Here is a 21,793-nt window from a genome sequence, read left to right as displayed (position 1 = left end):
ATCCTAGCTTAAGAACCTGAGGGAATCTGGGATATAATAAACCGTTTTACCTGAGTTGTATGGCAAAAGTCATTCTTTAGTCATCGACAATATTAGCAGAGAACAATAACCACAATAACCATGTGGTTATTGTTCTCTGTTATTAGTTCGTAATTTAAACACACTTCCAATTTCACTGAAGAGCGTCTGATAAGACCAATAACGTTCGTTCTGAACAATTTGAAAAATTGTAATCCATTTGGATTTTTAATTAAATGTTATAAATATTAAATATACACCAATTGTATTGAACGTTTTTATTTTACTGTAAAATTTGTAAGTAGTATGGTATACAGCGAACCTGGGAATATTCTTACTCTAAAATTTAAAAATTTCTTAAATTTTAAAATTGAAAACGTTGAAATTCCTGGTAAAGCTGTTTTTTTAAAATCTGATATTTATATAACCGTTTCATTTGGAACCGCTACGTCTGACTCAGGCAAAGGTGTGAGCACTGAGCACATTGACCCTATACTCTGGGCTAATTAGCAAAATTCATGGAAAAGTTATTTACCAGCAATTTTATTGCTGGAATCGAGTTATAAGATCCTATATATTAATAATATAGTTATGCAAAGTCCGCAGATAGTGTGCTACTTTTTTTATAAACAAAATGGCGCCGACAAATCGTATTTTTTTCAATTATTTCTCTATAACTCCGAAGATTTTAACTTTATAACAAAAACACCCAAACAAAAATTCACCGCAATTAAATTATGCATAGAGATATGTTTTTCACGATTTGCTCTGACGAAAATTTTCCTCGGAAAATTCGGGTTTTCTTAACAAAAACTCTAATTTTCAAATAAAGTTTTACGTAAGTAATTATTAATCAATAATTAAATAACTTAGTGACATCAAAGCTTTCTTGGTATAGATTGTAATTCCAGAAGCCGGTGAAAATTAAACGAATATTTTAGCAACAATTCAATTGTTAATAAACAATTTACGATCGCAATAATAACCAAAATAATCATGATACATTGATCAAATTTATAAAGATTATAAAGATGAGATGCTTATTTAATATTTTATCGACAAAATATAAATTTTTCTTTTTTTTTGCATAATCTTTAAATTTTGAAAAAAAAATAGTTATAATACGCTGGTCTAATTAGTAAAGTACAAAGAAAGGTTATTTACCAGCAATTTTATTGCTGGAATCGAATTATAAGATCCTATATATTATTAATATAGGTATGAAAAGTCCGCAGATAGTGTGCTACTTTTTTTATAAACAGAATGGCGCCGACAAATCGTATTTTTTTCAATTATTGCTCTATAACTCCGAAGATTTTAACTTTATACCAAAAACACTCAAATAAAAATTCACCCCAATTTAATTCTACATAGAAGCATGTTTTTTTCGATTTGCTCCGACGAAAATTTTTCTCGGAAAATGTGGGTTTTTCCAACAAAATCTCTAATTTTCAAATAAATTTTTTAGGCCAATAATTATTTATCAATAATTATATAGCTCGGTGAAATAAAAGCTTTCTTGGTATTGATTATAAATTCAGAAGCCGGTGAAAATGAAACGAATATTTTAGCAACAGTTCAATTGTTAATTAAAAATTTACAGTCGCAATAACAACCAAAATAATCATGAGGCATTGATCAAACTTAGAAAGATTATAAAGGTGTGATGCCTATTTAATATTTTGTCGACAAAAATATAAATTTTTCATTTTTTTGCATAATCTTTCAATGTTTAAAAAAAATTGTTATAAAAAAATTAACATTTCTCAGAAATTGTTTATTATATTCTAATTTTATAAAATACTTAAAATGCGTATTTCATAGGTCTTGAAAATGAATGCTTTAAAATTTTTTTCCATTTGCAAAAAAGTTATAAAACAGCAAAGTAAATATACGAAATCTCCGTTGTTTATAATTTGTTTTAATTGTTTCAAAGCTTAAAAGTCAGTCTATGGTACAATCTAATTACTCACAAAGAATGTCAAAAATTAGTGCAATGGTTATATTTTAATCAAAGATTAAAATTACTTTTTTTTGTAATTTTTAGCGCAAAAGTAGGCCTGATACAGAGTCGGAGCTAAAATGTTCACTCGAAGCGACTGACACGCAGCATATATTATTTATAAAAGTGTACGTCTCGCGCGGCCGGTCGTCGCTCCGAGTGAAAATTTCAGCTACAGTGCTGTATTATTATACTTTCGCGCGTGTAAATTACAAAAAAATATATTTATAATCTTTAATTAAAATATAACCATTAAATTGATAATCGATATTTTTTTGTAAATAATTAGCTTGTACATTATACTCATTTCTACGCTTTGAAAGAATTAAAAATATATATAAACACCGTAGTAATCGTATGTTTATTTTGCTGTTTCATAACTTTTTTGTAAATGGTTGCAAAAAAGTTTTAAAGATATTTGAATAGAAAGAAAGAAAGTGAAAGAAATTTTCAAGATATTTGAAATGCGCATTTTAGCTATTTTTTAAAATTACAATATAATAAAAACTTTCTGAGAAACGTTAATTTGTTTATAACTATTTTTTTAAACATTTAAAGATTATGCAAAAAAATAAAAAATTTATATTTTGTCGACAAAATGTTAAAAAAGCATCTCATGTGTATAAGATTTCAAAGTTTGATCAGTGTATCATAATTATTTTAGTTATTATTGCGACCCTAAATTATTAATTAACAATTGAATTGTTGCTAAAATATTCGATTAATTTGCATCAGCTTCTGGAACTATAATCTAAACCAAGAAGGCTCTTAAGTCACCAAATTATTTAAATATTGGTAGATAATTACTTATCTAAAACTTTATTTAAAAATTAAAGATTTTGTTGGGAAAACCCGCATTTTCCGAGGAAAATTTTCATCGGAGCAGATCGGGAAAAACATGTCTCTATGCAGAATTTAATCACGGTGAATTTTTATTTCAGAGTTTTTGTTGTAAAATTAAAATCTTCGGAGTTATAGAGCAATAATTGAAAAAAACACGATTTTCGGGCGCCATTTTGTTTATAGAAAAAGTAGCACACTATATGAGGACTTTGCATACCTATATTATTATTATATATAGGATCTTATAATTCGATTCCAGCAATAAAATTGCTGGTAAATAACTTTTCCCAAAAATGGTCTATTCTCCGATAATCAGCCCAGACTACTAGCCGTATGAGTGCTTGAACTAAACTTTGAACAGTTTTTAAAATAATAAGGATATAACAGATTTGAATTATCTAGTCCTATGTAATTTTTGGTATATTGTTCAAACTACCTATTTATTAATTTATCCATTAATTTCCAATATTTAGCTTTTCTCATAAATGGGTATGACCTTAACATGACATGTTGCCCCTGAGCGAGAAAAGTTTTTACTTTGGTTGTATTTTTGTCCCATATTAACTCGAAATTGTAGGTGAAGAAGGGATTTTTCCTTTATTCTGAGATACTGAGTTGGCCAAATACCCAAGTATGTGGAGGTCAATAAGGCAAAGAAAAAGAGAAAACATGCATAACGTAATAAAACTAGGTTAGGAAGAACGTCCTACGTACAATTATTATGACTGAAGTCAACTATCTAACGTTTAAAGGTGGAACTACCCATAGTGGTAATGTAAATTACAGGTTTATACCGATAATCTTCCACCACTACTAGTTTCATCTTTTTTTATTTCCTTTCGCCATCTCTTTTACCTTATTTTGCCGGTTATTAGCGCGCTCATCACGGCATAGTAAAAGAAATGATAACAAAAGGTGCTCAAGACAAACGAAAACAAAAATAATTTATGGATTCGACCGTTACTTGATGGAAGTTCATTTTATCTAATAATAAAACACTGAAAACGTTTGTTTTCTATACTTCCACAGAATTTATTATAACTAAGTGACTACAGCTGTTTCGGCAGTTTAAACATCCCGTATTTAAACAGTTCTTATATTGGTGGAGATACGTGGATGATATACTAGTATGCTTTACAGGAACTAACAGACAGCTTGACCAATTTCTATCATATATTAATTCACTTCATAATAATATTGAGTTTACAATAGAAACAGAACAGAATAACTCCATAAACTTTCTAGATGTAATGATTTCCAGACTACACAACAAACATGAGTTCCCCGTATATCATAAACCTACCCATACTGACACAACTATACACAATTCATCATCCCATCCTACACAACACAAATTAGCAGCCTACCATAGCAAGATACATAGACTGACAGAAATTCCCATGACAAAAAATAAGTTCGAGATAGAACTAAACATCATTAAACAAATAGCAGTAAACAACGGCTATAACGAACAAACAGTTAACAAAATTTTAAACCAAAAACTCCATAAGAAAGCCCTGAAATTAGTGTATCCACCACCACAGAAAGAACCCAGTACCTTCTGCTCTCTCACATATACTGGCAAGATAACAACAAAAATAGCCAGATACATAACAATGAAAGGAATAACACCAGCTTTCAGAACTAACAACAACTTAAGCAAATATATTAAGAAAAATAAAAGCCGAAAGAGAAAGCAACTACAGAGTGGTGTGTACAAACTAACGTGTGGTGACTGTCCGAAAACGTACATCGGTCAAACTGGCAGAACTTTTGACAAACGGATAGCAGAACACAAAAGGGCATTCAACAATAGAAAAACAGACACTTCTACATACGCACTTCACCTTCTAGATCATAATCATTCTTTCAATGAAGAGTTTCAAATTCTGCATATTCAAAATAAAGGCCTTAAGCTATCTTTTTTAGAATCTATGGAAATTAATAAACTGAAAAATACAGATATAATTCTGAATGACCAACTCGAGACAAACAGCTCCCCACTCTTCAACCTCTTCAGTTGAAGACTTAAAAAGGCAAACACATTGTAAACTATATCACTTGAGAAAGGCACTCTGCCGAAACAGCTGTAGTCACTTAGTTATAATAAATTCTGTGGAAGTACAGAAAACAAACGTTTTCAGTGTTTTATTATTAGAAAACAAAAATATTGCAGAATCGAGGTACAAAGATAACATAGGTAGATGATATATCATTGACAACAAGAAAACGATCTGACTGACTTTATCAACAATAACACAAGCCTACATTTTTATTTTCATGAAAAAGTGTTTCAAGTTTGATAGGTGTCCTATAGTAAATGGGATGTGCTGATCACGAATCTTTGCTTAGTTTTTTTCCAGCACGTCAGGTTTTCAAGAAAAGTGTATTTGAAATTTTTCATAGAAACTGCCAAAAATACTGATTAAATATTTATTGAAACTTTATTTAATACAAAGTTACGCTGCAAAATTGAGTTGTTTATACACAAACAATGCAGTATAACCTACGTTAAACAATCGTTCATTTTTTTGAAAAAAAAAATCGTTTTTCTTTTTCCGTGAAAACTGCGTTTTGTAGTTTTCTTATGAATTTTTGTGGTCGAGTCCCTCTTCAAGGTCCAGAAGTAATTAGCCATAATTATTATTTTCCATCTTCCTTGGTAATGCCTTTCCATCTCCTTTATATGTTGATGGAACCTCTCTCCCTGCTCTTCTTCTGTCAACGTGGGAATCCAGAAAATGAAGCTTGACACTCATATTGCATCCCAGTTTTTATAATTTTCGACCATGTTGGCTACAATTTGTTTATAGTTTGGGACTTGTTGTTTCCAAGGAAACAGTCTACGACTGCTACGAAAGAACTCCATGCTTCAGATTGATCCTGGGCCATTGTATTCTGGCACAATCTGTCCGATTTTAAGATTCGAATTTCAGGGCCTAAGAAATACTTCTTAAAGTTTAGCTTAAGAAAATGCAGAGAATTTGTCGCTCAGGTATTTAAAGCAGTCACCTTATTTATTTAAAGCTTTGACAAACTACTTCATCAATCCTAATTTTATGGGAAGAGGAGGAAAAGGAACTCATTGGGTCAACTAGAGTATTACGCTGCACATTTTTTTGTGGCCATTCTTTCTTAACGTAAGCTAAATATTTCGTGCTCGTGCTCCCACTCACACAAAAAACACGGATACTTTGTGAATCCAGACTTCTGACCCAAAAGCATGGATATTATTTTGAGATCTCATAGAGATGCCAACAATATCCGTTATATTTTATTTTATTTCGGAACTGCTCAGGATTCTCATATTATCTTTCTTTGAGATGCACAGAGTGGTTTGCTTGAGTGGTTTCCAGATACTGAGGCATAAGTATTACTATTGTGCAACAAGACACCCTTCAGACTTCTCTTAGAACAATCAATAAATAACCGCCATGATGTGGAATTGTAATCAGCTCTCATTTTCTCGACTACTTCAGGAATATTAGTACAATACACCAGTAAGCCCTCTTGACAAAAATATTCCACGAAATCTTTTTCGCGATGCCTATACCACGAAAATGTGGTGCCTAGAGCCAATACATTTTTTATCCTTCAGTCGTGATTCTTAGATTTGTGCAGGATCCTTCGATAGGCCCAAGTCTCTCACTAAGTCTTTTAGTCAGCTTGGATGAACTTTGGAGGTTGGTCTATATCAGGATTGAATTCGTCTTCATCGGATTTTTCGTTTTAAATTTCATCTGATGATGGCTGTTGGATTTTTTTTTAATTTTGTGAAATATTTTTACTTGATGGGCAGTGTTGCTATTTAAATAAAATTCACATATTGCATTAAAATAGTTTCTATCGATCTATTAAGTATTTTAAAGAAATAATTTTAATGCAATTTACAAAATATCAATAAGGTACTTGTTTGAGCTAGTACATAATATCTCACACGATTTTTTAATTTTGCGAAAAATTTGACGTGATGGGCTTAAACCGAATTCATATTCAGAATCAGCGTACCCGTATTAGCTAAGGACACTTGTCAAACTCAAAACACCAAAAATCATGTCGGCCTGTGTAATTATTTATAATTTCTAATATTTTATTTAACGATTTTAAACACAGTTTTATCTATTTAAGATGTTGAAGTGTTTGTGTCCAATGCCCTACTCTTCTTAATAGCCGGACAGGATACTACAAGTACAACAGTAAAATTCAGTTTATACGAACTTGCTATGAACCAGAAAATACAAAATAAATTAAGAAATGAGGTTAGGGCTAACGTTCAAAAATATGGATCGCTTACATTTGAAGGAGTACAAGAAAATAAATATTTAGGAATGTGTATTGATGGTAAGTAAATTTTTGAAGTTATACTTCTTTAGGCGCGATTGAAAGTAAAATTTCATAATACTGCGCGCATGCGCACACAGACAGTATGGCGTTTAGTTGCTAAATCTTTCTAGATATGTATAAATATATCAGTGCAAGAAAAGGTGTGAAAAGAGTATATTAGTGCTTTTCGTAAATATATTTATTATAATTTTTGTGTCTTTGGATTTGTCTTCCTCAGGAGTAAGATGAGTATTATTAAAACATTTTATTGTATATTTATTCATCTTGCCTGTTTGTTACCGTGAATTGTCATTAGGTACGTCCGAACTGATACAGATACAGTCCTCGTAGCGTATTTGGTATAGCATTTAGTCGAGGCATTGAAGGATTGAAGTGTCGAGTTTTCGAATGTTATGTATAAATGTACCTATTTACGAACGTTTCTTCTAAAATTTAGGAATATATTAATTTTATAATACATTTAGTATGTAGTAATTTTCTTTACAATTTTTATTTATCTATTTGTTTTTGTTTATACCTAATATCGCCCGTGTCTAGCAAGTGTCTGCATAGGCTAGCGGTATGTGTATCTAGTTACGGACGTGTTAGTACTTGGTTCGATTCCCCACAAGGAACAATTTTTTGTTTATTATTAATGGTTATTGACATCTTAGGTCTTAGATTATTATGGACTTAAAAATGATTAAAAATAATTAAAATAACTAATCGGGATGTTGCCCAACTATTTTCTTCTTCTTCAGGTGCCATCTCCGCTACGGAGGTTGGCAATCATCATAGCTATTTTAATTTTTGAGGCAGTAGCTCTAAATAGTTGTTTCGAGCTGCATCCAAACCACTCTCTCAGGTTCTTCAACCATGAAATTCGTCTTCTTCCGATGCTTCTTCTGCCATCTATCTTTCCCTGCATTATGAGTCGTAGGATGCCATACTTCTCGCCCCGCATCACATGTCCGAGATACTGTAGCTTCTTTTCTTTAATTATAAGTTCAACTTCCTTTTCTTTACCTATTCTTCTCAGTACTTCATTGTTTGTAACTCTATCTACCCAGGAAACCCTCATAATTTTTCTATAGGTCCACATTTCAAAGGCGTTAAGTCGTCTCATTGTCTCTACATTTAACGTCCATGATTCCACTCCATAGTATAGAACACTGTAGACGTAACATTTTGTTAGGCGTACTTTAAGAGCTAATGTTAAATCTTTGCTACATAGGACCTTTTTCATTTTTATAAAATTAGAACGTGCTTTTTCGATTCTGACTTTTATTTCTGCAGTGTAGTCATTATTTTCTGTTATAAGTGTTCCTAGGTAAGTGTACTTTTTTACTCTTTCGATCTGCTGGCCCTCTACTATCAAGATTTCGTTAGTATTATGGTTGTTTTTACTAATTTTCATAAACTTCGTCTTTTTGATATTGAGAGAGAGTCCGTACTCCCTACTACACTTTACTATTTTACTCATGAGTCTTTGCAGGTCTTGTAAACTATCGGCTATTATTACTGTATCATCTGCATATCTGATGTTGTTAACTAAGACTCCATTTACTCTTATGCCGACTGTTTCATCTTCCAGAGTTTCTCGCATTACCTCTTCAGAATAAGCGTTAAATAATAGAGGTGATAGTATGCAGCCTTGCCTGACTCCTCTCTTTATTTCCATTTCTTCAGATGTTTCTTTTTCAATTCTTACTATTGCTCGCTGATTGTAATAGAGGTGTGTTATTAGTCTTAAATCTCTTTCATCTAGGTTTTTATTTTTTAAGATTTCCATGAGTCGATCATGTTTTACTTTATCAAACGCCTTATTGTAGTCTATAAAACAGACGTAAAGAGGATGGTTAACATCCAAACATCTCTGTGTCAGCACGTTGAAGGAGAATAATGCCTCTCTGGTACCCATACCATTGCGGAACCCATATTGAGTGTCACTAATATCCAGCTCCAGTTTAGAGTGTATTCTGGCGTGGATAATTTTCAATAGAATTTTCAAGGTATGTGACATTAAGCTTATGGTTCGGTAGTCACTGCATTCTTTTGCATTCACCTTCTTTGGCAAACACACAAAGGCTGATGTCAACATTTCTCTGGGGATGATTCCTGTAGTATAGATAGCGTTGAACAGTTCTACTATTATGTCCAGGTTTTTCTCGTTGACCAACTTTATCAGCTCGCTAGGCAATTCATCTGGACCAGCAGATTTATTGGTTTTCATAGAGTTTATTGCCTGACTAACCTCTGATTTGGTTATCTCTGGGCCTACATCTCCCGTTTGGCTATCTACGGATGTACTAGCTTCTCTCTGGTCATGAAATAGTTCCTCGATATACTCTTTCCATCGTCGTAGTTTTCGTTTTGTCTCCATTATTTACCGAGTCCCAACTATTTACCGAGTTGCAAATTTATAATAATTGCCTATTTCAAAATGCACTTTTGAAGTGCATTTTTCTTATGCACAAATGCAATTTCAGATTTTTTATTCATTACATTAGTTCACGAAATTTCCTGACATTCTCACGAATTTAACGCACCAAACTGCATTAAAATCCGTCTTACTGCGCCAAAAATCGACAGTAAGGCCTTTTTTTGTGCTTCGATGCCTCGACTAATTCGGCCAGAGATCGAGAGGTCTTGAGTTCGAATACAGTGCAATCCTATACTTTTTTTTTATTTTTTTGAAAGCGGTAAGCACAAAATTAGTTTGGGGTTTAAAAAAAATTAAAACAAACTGTTTAAAGTATATTTACTTTTAAGAAATCATATAGTAGAAGTATAACTTCTTACGTGCGTACAAAATACACACACATTATTTTTTTTTGTATATTCTGCAAAAATTTCTTGGGCAAACTAGTTTCTTTATTCATAGTTATTCAATAATATTCATACTTTCCTTTGTGTTTTTTCTTATGCGGGTTTGAAACCATATTAACACATGCTGTGCATTTTGGCATTCAACTGGTGTATTTTTTGTAAAGAGCACTCAACGGGCAGTTCTTTTCGGACAACCTACTCAACCAAACACAGATTCAATTAAAATAAATAAATACTATTCTTATTTTTCTTTCCATAAAAAATAAAATCAAAAATAATAAAATAAAACAATATTCTAGTATCCGCTCCGCTCCCGAAGAAAGTCCCCTTGGCGGACGTCTGTAAAAAGAAAACACAATTGTATTTACTAATATCAAAAATGCAATAACAATATTAGTATAAGACAAGAAACAATCACGATATTCCTCAGTACCAAATCTTATTAATAATTTCGCAGACTCGCAATCGCGTTAATCCTCAATACGGAATCACTACACACAGTTCGGAATCACAGAATCAAAATATGAACAACCATACACACAAACCCATGCAACGACTTGACCCCGACGAAGTAATCCTTTAATATAGGACCGCTCCATGGCAGACTCTGACTCAATACGTCGCAACACTGCGGTTGTTCCCAACTCAATACATTGGGGACTGGATGACCACCAGCTGTTGGTCCGGTTGAGTTCCTTTCAATTTATTACGCTGGGTGGAACTGATTATCTGGTGCTCCGCTCTCTATTACATACATACACTTTCACATACAGGTTCAACGAAATCGGAGGTGAAAACCTTCTGTGACTACACTTTCAGAAATATAAAAAATAATTTTAAAGCAGGGGTAGATTTCACACCCAAAATGCAAAAAGCGCAAATTAACACTATATCACTTTTATTTTTTGAGGTATCCTCTAACTATTTACCAATTTTCATGAGAATCAATGGTGGCTCAACGAAATCGGAGGTGAAAATCTTCGGTGACGGCACTTTGAAAAATATAAAAAATAATTTTAAAACATGGAGGTTCAACGAAATCGGAGGTAATAACTCAAATCCACCTTCAGCGACTGCACTATAATATATTAGGAATTAATTATTATATTTTGACGAAAATATTAATTAATATAAATATATTTTTTTCATTTGAAAGGTGCATACAAAGATGTTTTTAAATGACCTCTCCCTTTTCTTAATATAAAAAAAAATAATAAAATACAAATTTGTTACGATGATTGTAATTTCGTTGAAGTATTTAATTTTATTGAAAAATATTTTGTTTTAGAAACATTGCGAAAATATCCCGCGTTGCCATTTATTGACCGATCGGCTAGGACTGATTTCCAATTTGAAGGTACAGATCTGATAGTGGAGAAGAATATGTCAGTACTCATTCCCTCCTTTTCTCTACAGAGAGATGAAAACTTGTTCAGTAATCCTGAACTGTTTGACCCTGAACGATTTTCAGATGACAGCATTAATTCAGATGGACTCAGTTTTATACCATTTGGAGAAGGACCAAAATATTGTATAGGTAAGTTCTAAGGCGTAATGTAAAATTCTTATATAAAATAGGAAAGTAGCTAGTGCAGTTGATCCCAAACCCTTTTTTCAGTATGTCATTAATTTTGACGTCATATAAGATTTCAAGAATGTCGCGAATCGAGGGATGACATTTTAGTTAAATCTGACAGTTGTCACAATGTTTATATAAATACTTGCCAGAGTACTAATATTTAAAATATTTTAACCTTTAACTACACGCGCTGGCGTATTTTGTACGCCAGATATAAGAATTCTACTGCAAATATATTTAAAAATTTAATTTTTGACCTTGTTTATCTCTCTAACCTATCACTGGAATGTGGTTTACAATTTGGTTTTAGTTTCATTATAATCGGCGTCCTGGAAAGATCGTAATTTATAGTTTATTATTTGTTATTTCCAGTGGTGGACAATATACGCCACGATTATATTAATATAAGTAGTAATATAAGTAAATATTTCAATTGTTTTTTAGTCACTATATCACAAAATATATTTTTTCTTTATAAACAATACTTTTTCTCCTGTAAAAAATCACATTTCAAAAAATTTTTTATTAGTAATTTTATTTATTATGGAATCCAGTTATTCCATAATTCTAGTTATAAATCCCAATTGGCTTACTGAGAAGGACCTTCAAGTATTCACTGATGCCGAATAAGGTTTATAACAAACAACTAAGTATTTAAAAAAAAAAATAAACAAATCCGCTGTTTTTAAGTGTATTTTCTTGTGGCGTATAAAGTACGCCACGCGTGTAGTTATGTTATAACTTGATGCGCGGGTAGTTAAAGGTTAAGAAAAAAATAAATAAATATAGAATACAATTTTACTATACCCGTGTCTCATTAATACCTGGCGAGATAAAACACATACTTTTTATCTAGCATCATTGTTTTCCACGTATCAAACTAAAGATAAACCAGCTGCCGCCTGTTATTAAGTAAAGACACATGTTATTTTTATGAACGCTCTAGACTCAGTACACCGAAAAGAGATAGATACATACAAAAAAACTTGGGACGTTTTCAGATTTTCATTAAAATTTGTGTTTTTTACGTTTCTGGTTTGTTTTGGTTTGTTTACTTGTCACTGTCAGTTTGTTGGTATTTTTGCTGTTTTTGTCCTTTTTTGCATTTAGAAGTTATTTATATTATATAAACAGTTATTTTACCACTAATTTTATATTGGAGTCTAAAATTTTATGGTAAGTCTATCCTATTTTCTATTTATTTCATACAAACGTAACTTCACTCACAGTTAAGGAACGAATTTGTTTAAGACTCCGTAAAAGTGAAATAAATAACCAAAAGAAAATATTTTATTGACAAATCTTTATATTATAACACATATATAATTATCTTATAATGGCAGCAAAAGAAAAGGACCTACAAGAAAACTTACAAACGTGGAGTGAAATATTAGAAGAAAGTGGCATGAAACTAAACCTAACAAAAACAAAAGTGATGGTAATAGCAAAAACTAAAGAAAACGTGAGGATACAGATCAATGGTATACAAATACAACAAGTTGAATGCTTCGAATACCTAGGTGTAAAAATTGAAGATTCAAGTCAACAAGGTTTAGAAATTGATAAACGTATAGAGAAAGCAATAAGTTCATATTATGCAATGAACACAACTTTTATAGGAAAAAAGGAAATAGCGCAAAGTACAAAAATGAAAGTATTTAAGGCAATATATAGACCCATACTCACCTTCGGTTGTGAATCGTGGACATTAACAGAGAGGCAGAAGAGCAGACTACAAGCGACGGAAATGAAGTACCTAAGAAGAGCGAGAGGAATCACAAGACTTGACAGGGTAAGAAATGAGCAGATAAGGGAGGATTTGGAGGTGGAATCAATCTTAGAATTCATAGAAAAAAGACAAATCAGCTGGTGGGGACATTTACAAAGACTAGATGATAGAAGACCGGTAAAAATGGTTTGGGAAGCTAAAGTAAATATCAAGAGGAAGAGAGGAAGACCAAGAGAAACATGGGACCAAGCTATTGGAAAAATTCTACAAAAGAGGGGCAAATCCTGGAAAGAAGCAAAAGTATTGGCACAAAATAGAAGTCAGTGGCGTAAATTTGTACACAATATCTAAGTTATTATTGTAATCCCGACACCAATAGGTAGAAGGGAATTTGATTATAATATAATATATAATTATATATTCTTTTTCTCATGATCATCTTTCAGAGCGTCAGTTTTTCGATTTCTTTCTAACGCATTAAATTGTATGTGACAGAAAAAAAAAGGCACGTCGGTGATTACATTTCGTCGGTGACATTTGTAACATTTATTCTAGTTATTCTAGTTGTCGATAGATGGCGTCATAATAAAAAAAATAATTTTTTTAAATTACATAATAATATTAAAAATATAATCTGTATAATTTATAAGACTATACAAATCAAAGAAAATACCATTTTATAAATGCAAGAAACACATTTGATTTGTTTTTATTCCAAATTGAAAATAAAATGTGACAACTGTCAGATTTAACTAAAATGTCATGTTAGAATAAATGTCATAAGTGTGTTTATTATCACGGACTTACCCTTTTTCCTATAATTTGTTACGCACTGAAAAATCCTCATGAAAAGGACAATACTTATTTAATTTCCGTGTCCGGAACACCAACAACTTTAAATTCTGTATTTCCAATAGTTGGTCACATAGATGGCCCTGTCGTTTGCTATAATTAAGTCTTCTTGTGTGCAGGTGTCTCTCATCTCTGTGCATGATAGTAGATGCCGGCTGGTCTGAACTAGGCCACAGTCGCAGGGATCGTCCTTCTGGTATCCCCATTTTTTCAGGTTACTAGCATAACGTGAAACGCCGGTTCTTAGTCTGCTTAGCGCTTTCCAAGTCGGATACGGTAAATTGTGTCCAGCAGCCATTTCCTCTGAGGGAGGAAAATGTTTCTCGGTAGCTGACGCTTGCCATAGGTGTATTCGGTGCGTCTCTGGTGCTTCTGTGCAGGTGTCTCTCATCTCTGTGCATGATAGTAGATCCCGGCTGGTCTGAACCGCGCCACAGTCGCAGGGATCGTCCTTCTGGTATCCCCATTTTTTCAGGTTACTAGCATAACGTGAAACTCCGGTTTTTAGTCTGTTTAGCGTTTTCCAAGTCGGATACGGTAAATTGTGTCCAGCAGCCATTTCCTCCGAGGAAGGAAAATGTGTCGCGGTAGCTGACGCTTGCCATAGGTGTATTCAGCGCGTCTCTGGCGCTTCGGGGATGGATCTTGATGTTTTTAGGAAGCTTTTTCGAGATCTCAGACTGCTTGGATGAGTTTGGTGGTCATATAAGGGGTGTCTTCGGTCCGTCTCCTGCTTTTTTCGTTCTACCCATGACGTGACCTTCCTCCTAATAGGTGGTGGAGCAATCCCAGCTATGGGGTATACCTCTTCGATAGGTGTCGGTTTCAGGCAACCCGATATTATACGAACCGTTTCATTTATAGCCACGTCGACGTTCTTTGCGTGAGCAGAGTTTGCTTATACTGGTGCTCTAAACGCCGCAGCCGAAAAACATAATGCTAAGGCAGAAGTGCGGAGAGTGTGTGGTTGTGCTCCCCATTTTGTATTAGTTAGTTTGCGGATGATATTATTTCTGACACTTTCTTTCTTCTTGACATCTTGACAGTGGTATCGGTAAGACAGAGTTCTATCCAGACGGACGCCAAGGTATTTTGGCGTCTCGTTGTGTTCCACAATCTGACCACGCCATTCCACCTCCAACGGCCTTCGGGCATGCTTGTTTCTAAGGTGGAAAGTACATACCTGGGTTTTTGTGGGATTGGGTTTCAGATGGTTTTTATCGTAGTATAGGGCTAAGTCTCCCAGGGCATCTGTCAGTTTCACTTCGACTTAATTGAAGGTTTTTCCCTGAGCTGCCAGAGCTGTAACTTCTGCGTAAATAAATTGTCTTGTTTGTTGGTGTATGGGTTGGTCGTTGGTGTATATGTTGTATAGAATAGGCGCGAGGACACTTCCCTGTGGTAGCCCATTTCTTTGGTCCCGCTACCAACTGTTCTTGGACTGGAGCGTTACGTAAGAACGTCTATTCTGGAGGAGACATTTCACTAACCTTGTTAGTGGGAAATCCTTTGTAGTTTCGTAGAGTTTTGCGAGTAGCCGTTGATGGTTAACTGTGTCGTAGGCGGCAGTTGGGTCTGCGAACGCTACTCCTGTTATTTCTTTCCGTTCAAAACCATCTTCAATATGTTAAGTGAGGTTAAGAATTTAACTGCAGCAGCACTTTCCGGGTCTGAATCCTGCTTGTTCTGGAATAATTTTAGTCTCCACATATTCAGCGACCCGGTTCAGTAGCATTCTTTCAAATGCCTTGAAAAGGTGGCACAAAAGAGAGACAGGTCTAAAACTCTTTGTATCCGCCGGATACTTCCCTGGTTTTAAGAGGGCTACCACTCTAGCTTTCCTCCAGATTTTGGTGATTTGTAATGTACGGATGCAGCAATTCGTCATTTTTACGAGCCACTCTACGGACTAAAAAAGGGAAGGATCCAGAAGGATATAATTACCTTCACTATTGATATGAGTGTAGGTAGGTAATATATGAGATAAGTGATTGTAGTGTAGTACCAACATGATATGCTATTAAAAGAATTTATTAAGCTACTTCAAATGTAGCTGTAATTCTGCACCAAAATTTTAACGCAAATCTAACATTTTATTTATTTAATAACGTCAAATTTTTTATTATAATCCATGATCGGAAGAGTAGCCACTTTCTGTCACTTGATGTTGCGTTGAATAGATTTTCGTTTTTTTTTTGCTTTTCGACCCATATGGGCATATGCTGGGTCTTATGGAAAACCCATCAATAGGGTTTTTCATAAATATATATGGTTATTGCAACATTCCTGCGGAAACCACCCCTATTCTTGAAAACAAACTACCCCTATGCCTTGGCGAGCATGTTTTTACAATTTTCTCATTACCTATGCATTTTTTTGAAACAGAGCTTACACAGAATTAAAGACCACTATTTTCTCTACAAATAAGATCCTATGCATTTTTTTCGTATAAGCCACCGTTACGGCACAGTGGCGCCGTAAACCTCAGAAATTCTTTGGCTGGCACCAGTTTTTGCTGTTTTTTTTTCGTCACCTATTCATTTTATTGATAACGTATTTCTGGAAAATAAAAGAACACGTTATCTGCTACACATTCTGACCTATGCATATTTTACTTTCTTTGCAACCTAAAGCCACAGTCGTGGCCCAAAATCAATTTTTGATTATTTTCTTTACTAATTCTCCTTTTATGGGTGGTTTCGGGGAAAATATGGGGGTGCGTTATACAAATTTGTAAATAATACTTGTACATGGGTAATCGCTGAAAGTTTTTTTGAAGTTATAGGTACTTCTTTAGGCACGAGGGTGAATTCTTTCACCGAGAGTATGGTATTACTCGCTACATCTTTTAAGTTATGTAGCGCAAATAAGGTGTGCGTGAAAAGAATATATTATTAGTATTTTTAGTAAATATATTTATTATAATTTTTATGTGTGTGGACTTGTCTTCCTCCTTATAAATATTATTGAAAATGTTCCTTTTCAATTAATGTATCTGTCACCGTGATTGTAATTATGTATGTCCGAGAAATGACCGACTGAATACAAAAAGAATACAGAAACGGTGGTAGCTGATCGGTAGAGCATTCGTCTAGGGATCGAGAGGTCCCCTGTTCAAATCCGGATAAAGTCATATCCTTTTTTTTTATTTTTGGTATTCTGTTTGTTCTTTCTAAAATTAGTTTAATATTTTTATACAATACAATAAAACTGTTTAAAGTAGATAGGTATATTGTTTTCGTTGAAATCATAATATGAAGTTAGATTATATTATAATAGAAATATAACTTCTTACGTGCGTACAAAGTACACACACACATTCTTTTTTTTTTACTCTAGCATAATGGGTTCGTATCGTATAAAAAGGGGTTTTTTTAAAATGTAACAACCTGTAATTAAAAAATGATTAATTGCCCTTAAATAAACCTATACCAAAAAATCAGCCACTTATTTGTGATTAATTGTCGCAGGGTTTCTTCTTGAGTTCCATTACAGTTAGGCAATAGGATTTTTTTTAAAACATCTTTTTTAAAAAAATTGTCAACTTTGGGTCGCCACTCCTGCTAAACGGTGGGTGATAGACATATGCTGTCGGGAAATAAATAGTAGGAAATATAGTCTTCTTCATTTTACTATTAAGTAAATTTTTTGCAAAACGTACGCAGTGATTCCCAACCTGTGGGGCGCGCCCCTCTAGGGGGGCGCGCTTTTAGCCATGGGGGGGCGTGAAAATATAAAAAAAAACACTTAAAACATTGACTAACTTACTAAAATCAAAGAAAAACAAAATTCTGACAAACAAAAAATAAAATACCCATGAACAAGGAGCTATACATAGTTATGAGCACTGAACACTAAATCAACAAGTTTAATGTAAATTAATGACTTCCTTGGGCCTCTTTTGCAGATCAAAGCTTATCGAAACAGGGTGTAATATTAGAAATAGACGCTCTCAGTTCTTTCTCTATATTTAGCTGCGATCTATATTTGGTCTTTAAAGCAGCCATCGCGGAGAATCCTGTTTCGCAAAGGTAGATGGTGAAAACGGTAATAGTATACGGAACGCTCTGGTTTTCAGTGCAGAAAATTCATCATTTACCCCTGCCCAAAATTCAAAGAGGGATCTAATATTAAACTGTTTCTTGATTTCGGCATTTGCTGTGAAGTCTATGATGTTTTTTCTTCTGCAGTAGAGAACTCTTCGGGTGTTATTTGAAACGGATTCCCGACCCACTCATAACTATTAGGTACTTATTAATTGGTCGTCGGCAAAAAACTATCTTTTAAAATTTTTTGTCAGCATTGCTAAATGATTTTCAATGATTACAAAAACAACTTTCACGTGTTGTGCTTCAACCTGGTACGTTTTAAAACATTCATCCACATTTTCAAATATTTCTAGGTCTTTTGCTTTAAATTTCTGCTCCACAATTTCAATTTTCTACAGAAAGCGTTAACTTTATCATTCGTATCAATTCTATTCGTATTGGCCCCTTAAAGTTGTAAGTTCAAGATATTTAGTTTCTCGAATATATCAACCAAGTAACTCAATTTCATCAAAAATAAACCATCGTGAAACATCTTGGCTTGCGGCCTCTTTTCTTCTTCTAGAAAAATGGCGATTTCATGTCTTAATTCAAAACACGTAAAAATTTCACACGTAATAACCAGCTTGCCTCACAATAAAATAATAATGCTGAATGTACCGCATCCATGTCTTTGCAAAGTACAGAAAAGGTTCTAGTTTTCAAAGGTCTCATGTTTATGTAGATAATTAACTATTGTTACAATCGTAGTTAGCACAATATTCAAGCCAGAGCTTCTTTGTTGATCATACAGTGTCTCTATTTTTGCTTCATTTATATAATCATTTAACATAGCAAATAATGCAAGCGACTTTGCTATCAATTCTATTGGTTTGCAGAAAAGTAGTTCTACTACTGATCTGCCATCACAAAATCGAACGTAGGCAATTAAATGAGCATATTTATTGCTATTGTTGCCTCTAGTCCTGTCGCCAGGGGGGGTACAACGGCCTCGTTAATTCAGATGGACTTACCCAAGTTTTTTTTATGTATTTTGACCCGTAGAACACGAATTTTTTGGGTAACAGTTGATCCGGATGTCGATAAGATTGTTATAGACCAAGAACTTGAGGAATCAAATAACAGCGATTTTTGGCAAAACAAAACAATATTTTGTATTTTTTGGGTCATTTTAAGCAAAAAATATTTCTACAAGTTTTTTAGTAGGATGCACAGTTTTCGAGATAAACGCGGTTGAACTTTCAAAAAATCGAAAAACTGCAATTTTTAAACCCGAATAACTTTTGATTAAAAAGTAAAACAGCAATTCTGCTTAGCGCCTTTGAAAGTTCAAGTCAAATTATGTCGGTTTTGATTATTTGCATTGCTAAAAATTTATTGTGTTACTGTTAAACAAAGCTACAAACAACTAGTGCGTGAGTGATGATTCTATGATTTCTCATTTAAAATCGAACGAGTAGGTAGAATAGGTACTAGTGCAATCAAGACTATTTCTACGTTACATGCGTTAAAACGCATGTAAAAGCACGGGAAACCCTACGTGTTTATAGCTTTGTTAAACAATAAAAAAATAAATTTTTACCAATGCAAATAATCAAAACCGATATAATTTGACTTAAACTTTCAAATGCGGTAAGCAGACTTGCTATTTTATTTTTTAATCAAAAGTTATTCGGGTTCAAAAATTGCAATTTTTCGATTTTTTTAAAGTTCAACCGCGTTTATCTCGAAAACTGTGCATCCTACGAAAAAACTTGTAGAAATATTTTTTACTTAAAATGGCCCAAAAAATACAAAATATTGTTTTGTTTTGCCAAAAATCGCTGTTATTTGATTCCTCAAGTTCTTGGTCTATAACAATCTTATCGACATCCGGATCAACTGTTACCCAAAAAATTCGTGTTCTACGGGTCAAAATACATAAAAAAAACTTGAGTAAGTCCATCTGAATTAACGAGGCCGTTGTACCCCCCCTGGCGACAGGACTACTCATCAAGCTGAATCGAAAACAGCTTTTCACGCAACTTCCTGATTAGCTGATCCTGTACATATTCAGCTATATCACTAATTCGGCGGGCAACAGTATCATTTGATAGAGGTGTAAACTCCAATTTTTTAGCAAAATTATCTCCAAACACAGTTTCTACAATTTTGATTGCAGTTGGTAATATAAGATCTTCACCAATAGTGTTAGGCTTTTTAGATCTGGCTATTTAATATCAGACTTTATAAGAGACAAGTAAAGTTATTTCATTCACAGTCAAAATTTTTATTAAAACTAATTTTTGCTTTTCACGCCATTTTAATTTTAACTCGAAGAATTCTCGGGGTTTGTTAATGTACTCACTGTGAAGCGTTTCCCAATGTCTTTTTCGTTTATTAGGTTTCATGCAGCTCAAGGTATACTATGTATTATTGCATAGATATATTGTTATTGAACGAGGGGGGCGCGGTGAAAATAATTATGGAAAATTTGGGCGCAAATGGTAAAACGTTGAGAAACGCTGACGTACAGGAAGGGCTACGTTTCGCAAAAACCACAAATTACCCCCTTTAAAGGGATGAAAGGGGGTTCTGGGGCGAAATTTTTTAAGAGAAAGTTAGTCTCGTAATACGCCCCCTTAATATAATAGAAAAAAAAATAAAACCGGATGTCCGTTTTGCGAGGTTTAACCTCTGTTTCCTACACTATAGCATATTGTTGGAATTGTAATCTATTTCTGGTAGATTTCGCAGTGATTCATGTCAGTTTTTGATAAAAGAGGTTGTGTTATATGTACTAAAAATGTAAATTTTATTTCAATCTATTTTTGTAGTGTAATCACGACATTTACAGATAGTATTTTATTTAGACATTCCTCAACAAAACAATTTCAGAATCTTTTTAAATAATTAATTATTATTTTTAGGTAAACGACTCGGAATTTTGATAGTGTCTATGGTTTTATCACATATAGTTTTAAATTTCAAACTAGAAAAATGTACTGAAACTCCAGAGAAGATCGAATTTGAACCAAGAAGTTTTGTGCTCTCCTCTAAAGTTGGTCTTCCAATAATGATAACACCTATAAAGGATGAGATGGTTGCTTAAATTTTTTTGGTTACTAACTCATCCGAATAAACTCGAAATGTAGAAGAAGAAATTGTAGATATTTTTTAAGAGTTAAAAACACACGGGAAGTAAATTGGAGTAACCTTTTACTAAATCACTTTTGTTGAATATTTTATTACACATATTACGATTTATATCTTGATTTTTATTCAGAGAAATAAAGTTATATTGAAGCAAGTTATTTTTTTAGGTTGTTATCCTCTGTGGCTATATTTTGTTTAAATGAAACTTTAACAGTATTTGTTTACTGAGTTGTTAGAACCTAGAAGAACGTAGTTTAACTGATTTTATCCTATTTTTTGTCAAGCGCACCGGTGCGTCATGATACGGTAAGTTCTTTACAAGAGCGGATCCAGGGAGGGGGCCATGGGGGCCATGGCCTCCTCCGAGAATAAAAAAAATATAAATTTAAATATTTGCAGTTCAAATGTTTTCAATTTCAAACACATGTATATGTACA

General features: G+C 33.4%; 1 protein-coding gene across 1 annotated transcript in view; it reads left to right on the top strand.

Moving 5' to 3' along the window:
- Positions 1-21,510, top strand: part of LOC126890750 (cytochrome P450 6k1-like) — a 33,157-nt gene extending 11,647 nt beyond the window's left edge. Inside the window, exons 3-5 of the mRNA XM_050659921.1 lie at positions 6,992-7,204; positions 11,304-11,552; positions 21,131-21,510. Of these exons, the coding sequence (XP_050515878.1) occupies positions 6,992-7,204; positions 11,304-11,552; positions 21,131-21,312 (644 nt within the window). The 3' untranslated portion in view covers positions 21,313-21,510. The remainder of the gene's footprint in view (positions 1-6,991; positions 7,205-11,303; positions 11,553-21,130) is intronic.
- The last annotated feature ends 283 nt before the right edge of the window (positions 21,511-21,793 follow it).

This window comes from Diabrotica virgifera, chromosome 8, assembly GCF_917563875.1.
Source record: "Diabrotica virgifera virgifera chromosome 8, PGI_DIABVI_V3a".
NCBI lineage: Eukaryota > Metazoa > Arthropoda > Insecta > Coleoptera > Chrysomelidae > Diabrotica > Diabrotica virgifera.
The sequence above is the reverse complement of the archived record's forward strand: the minus strand, read 5'-3'. Positions and strand labels throughout refer to the sequence as shown.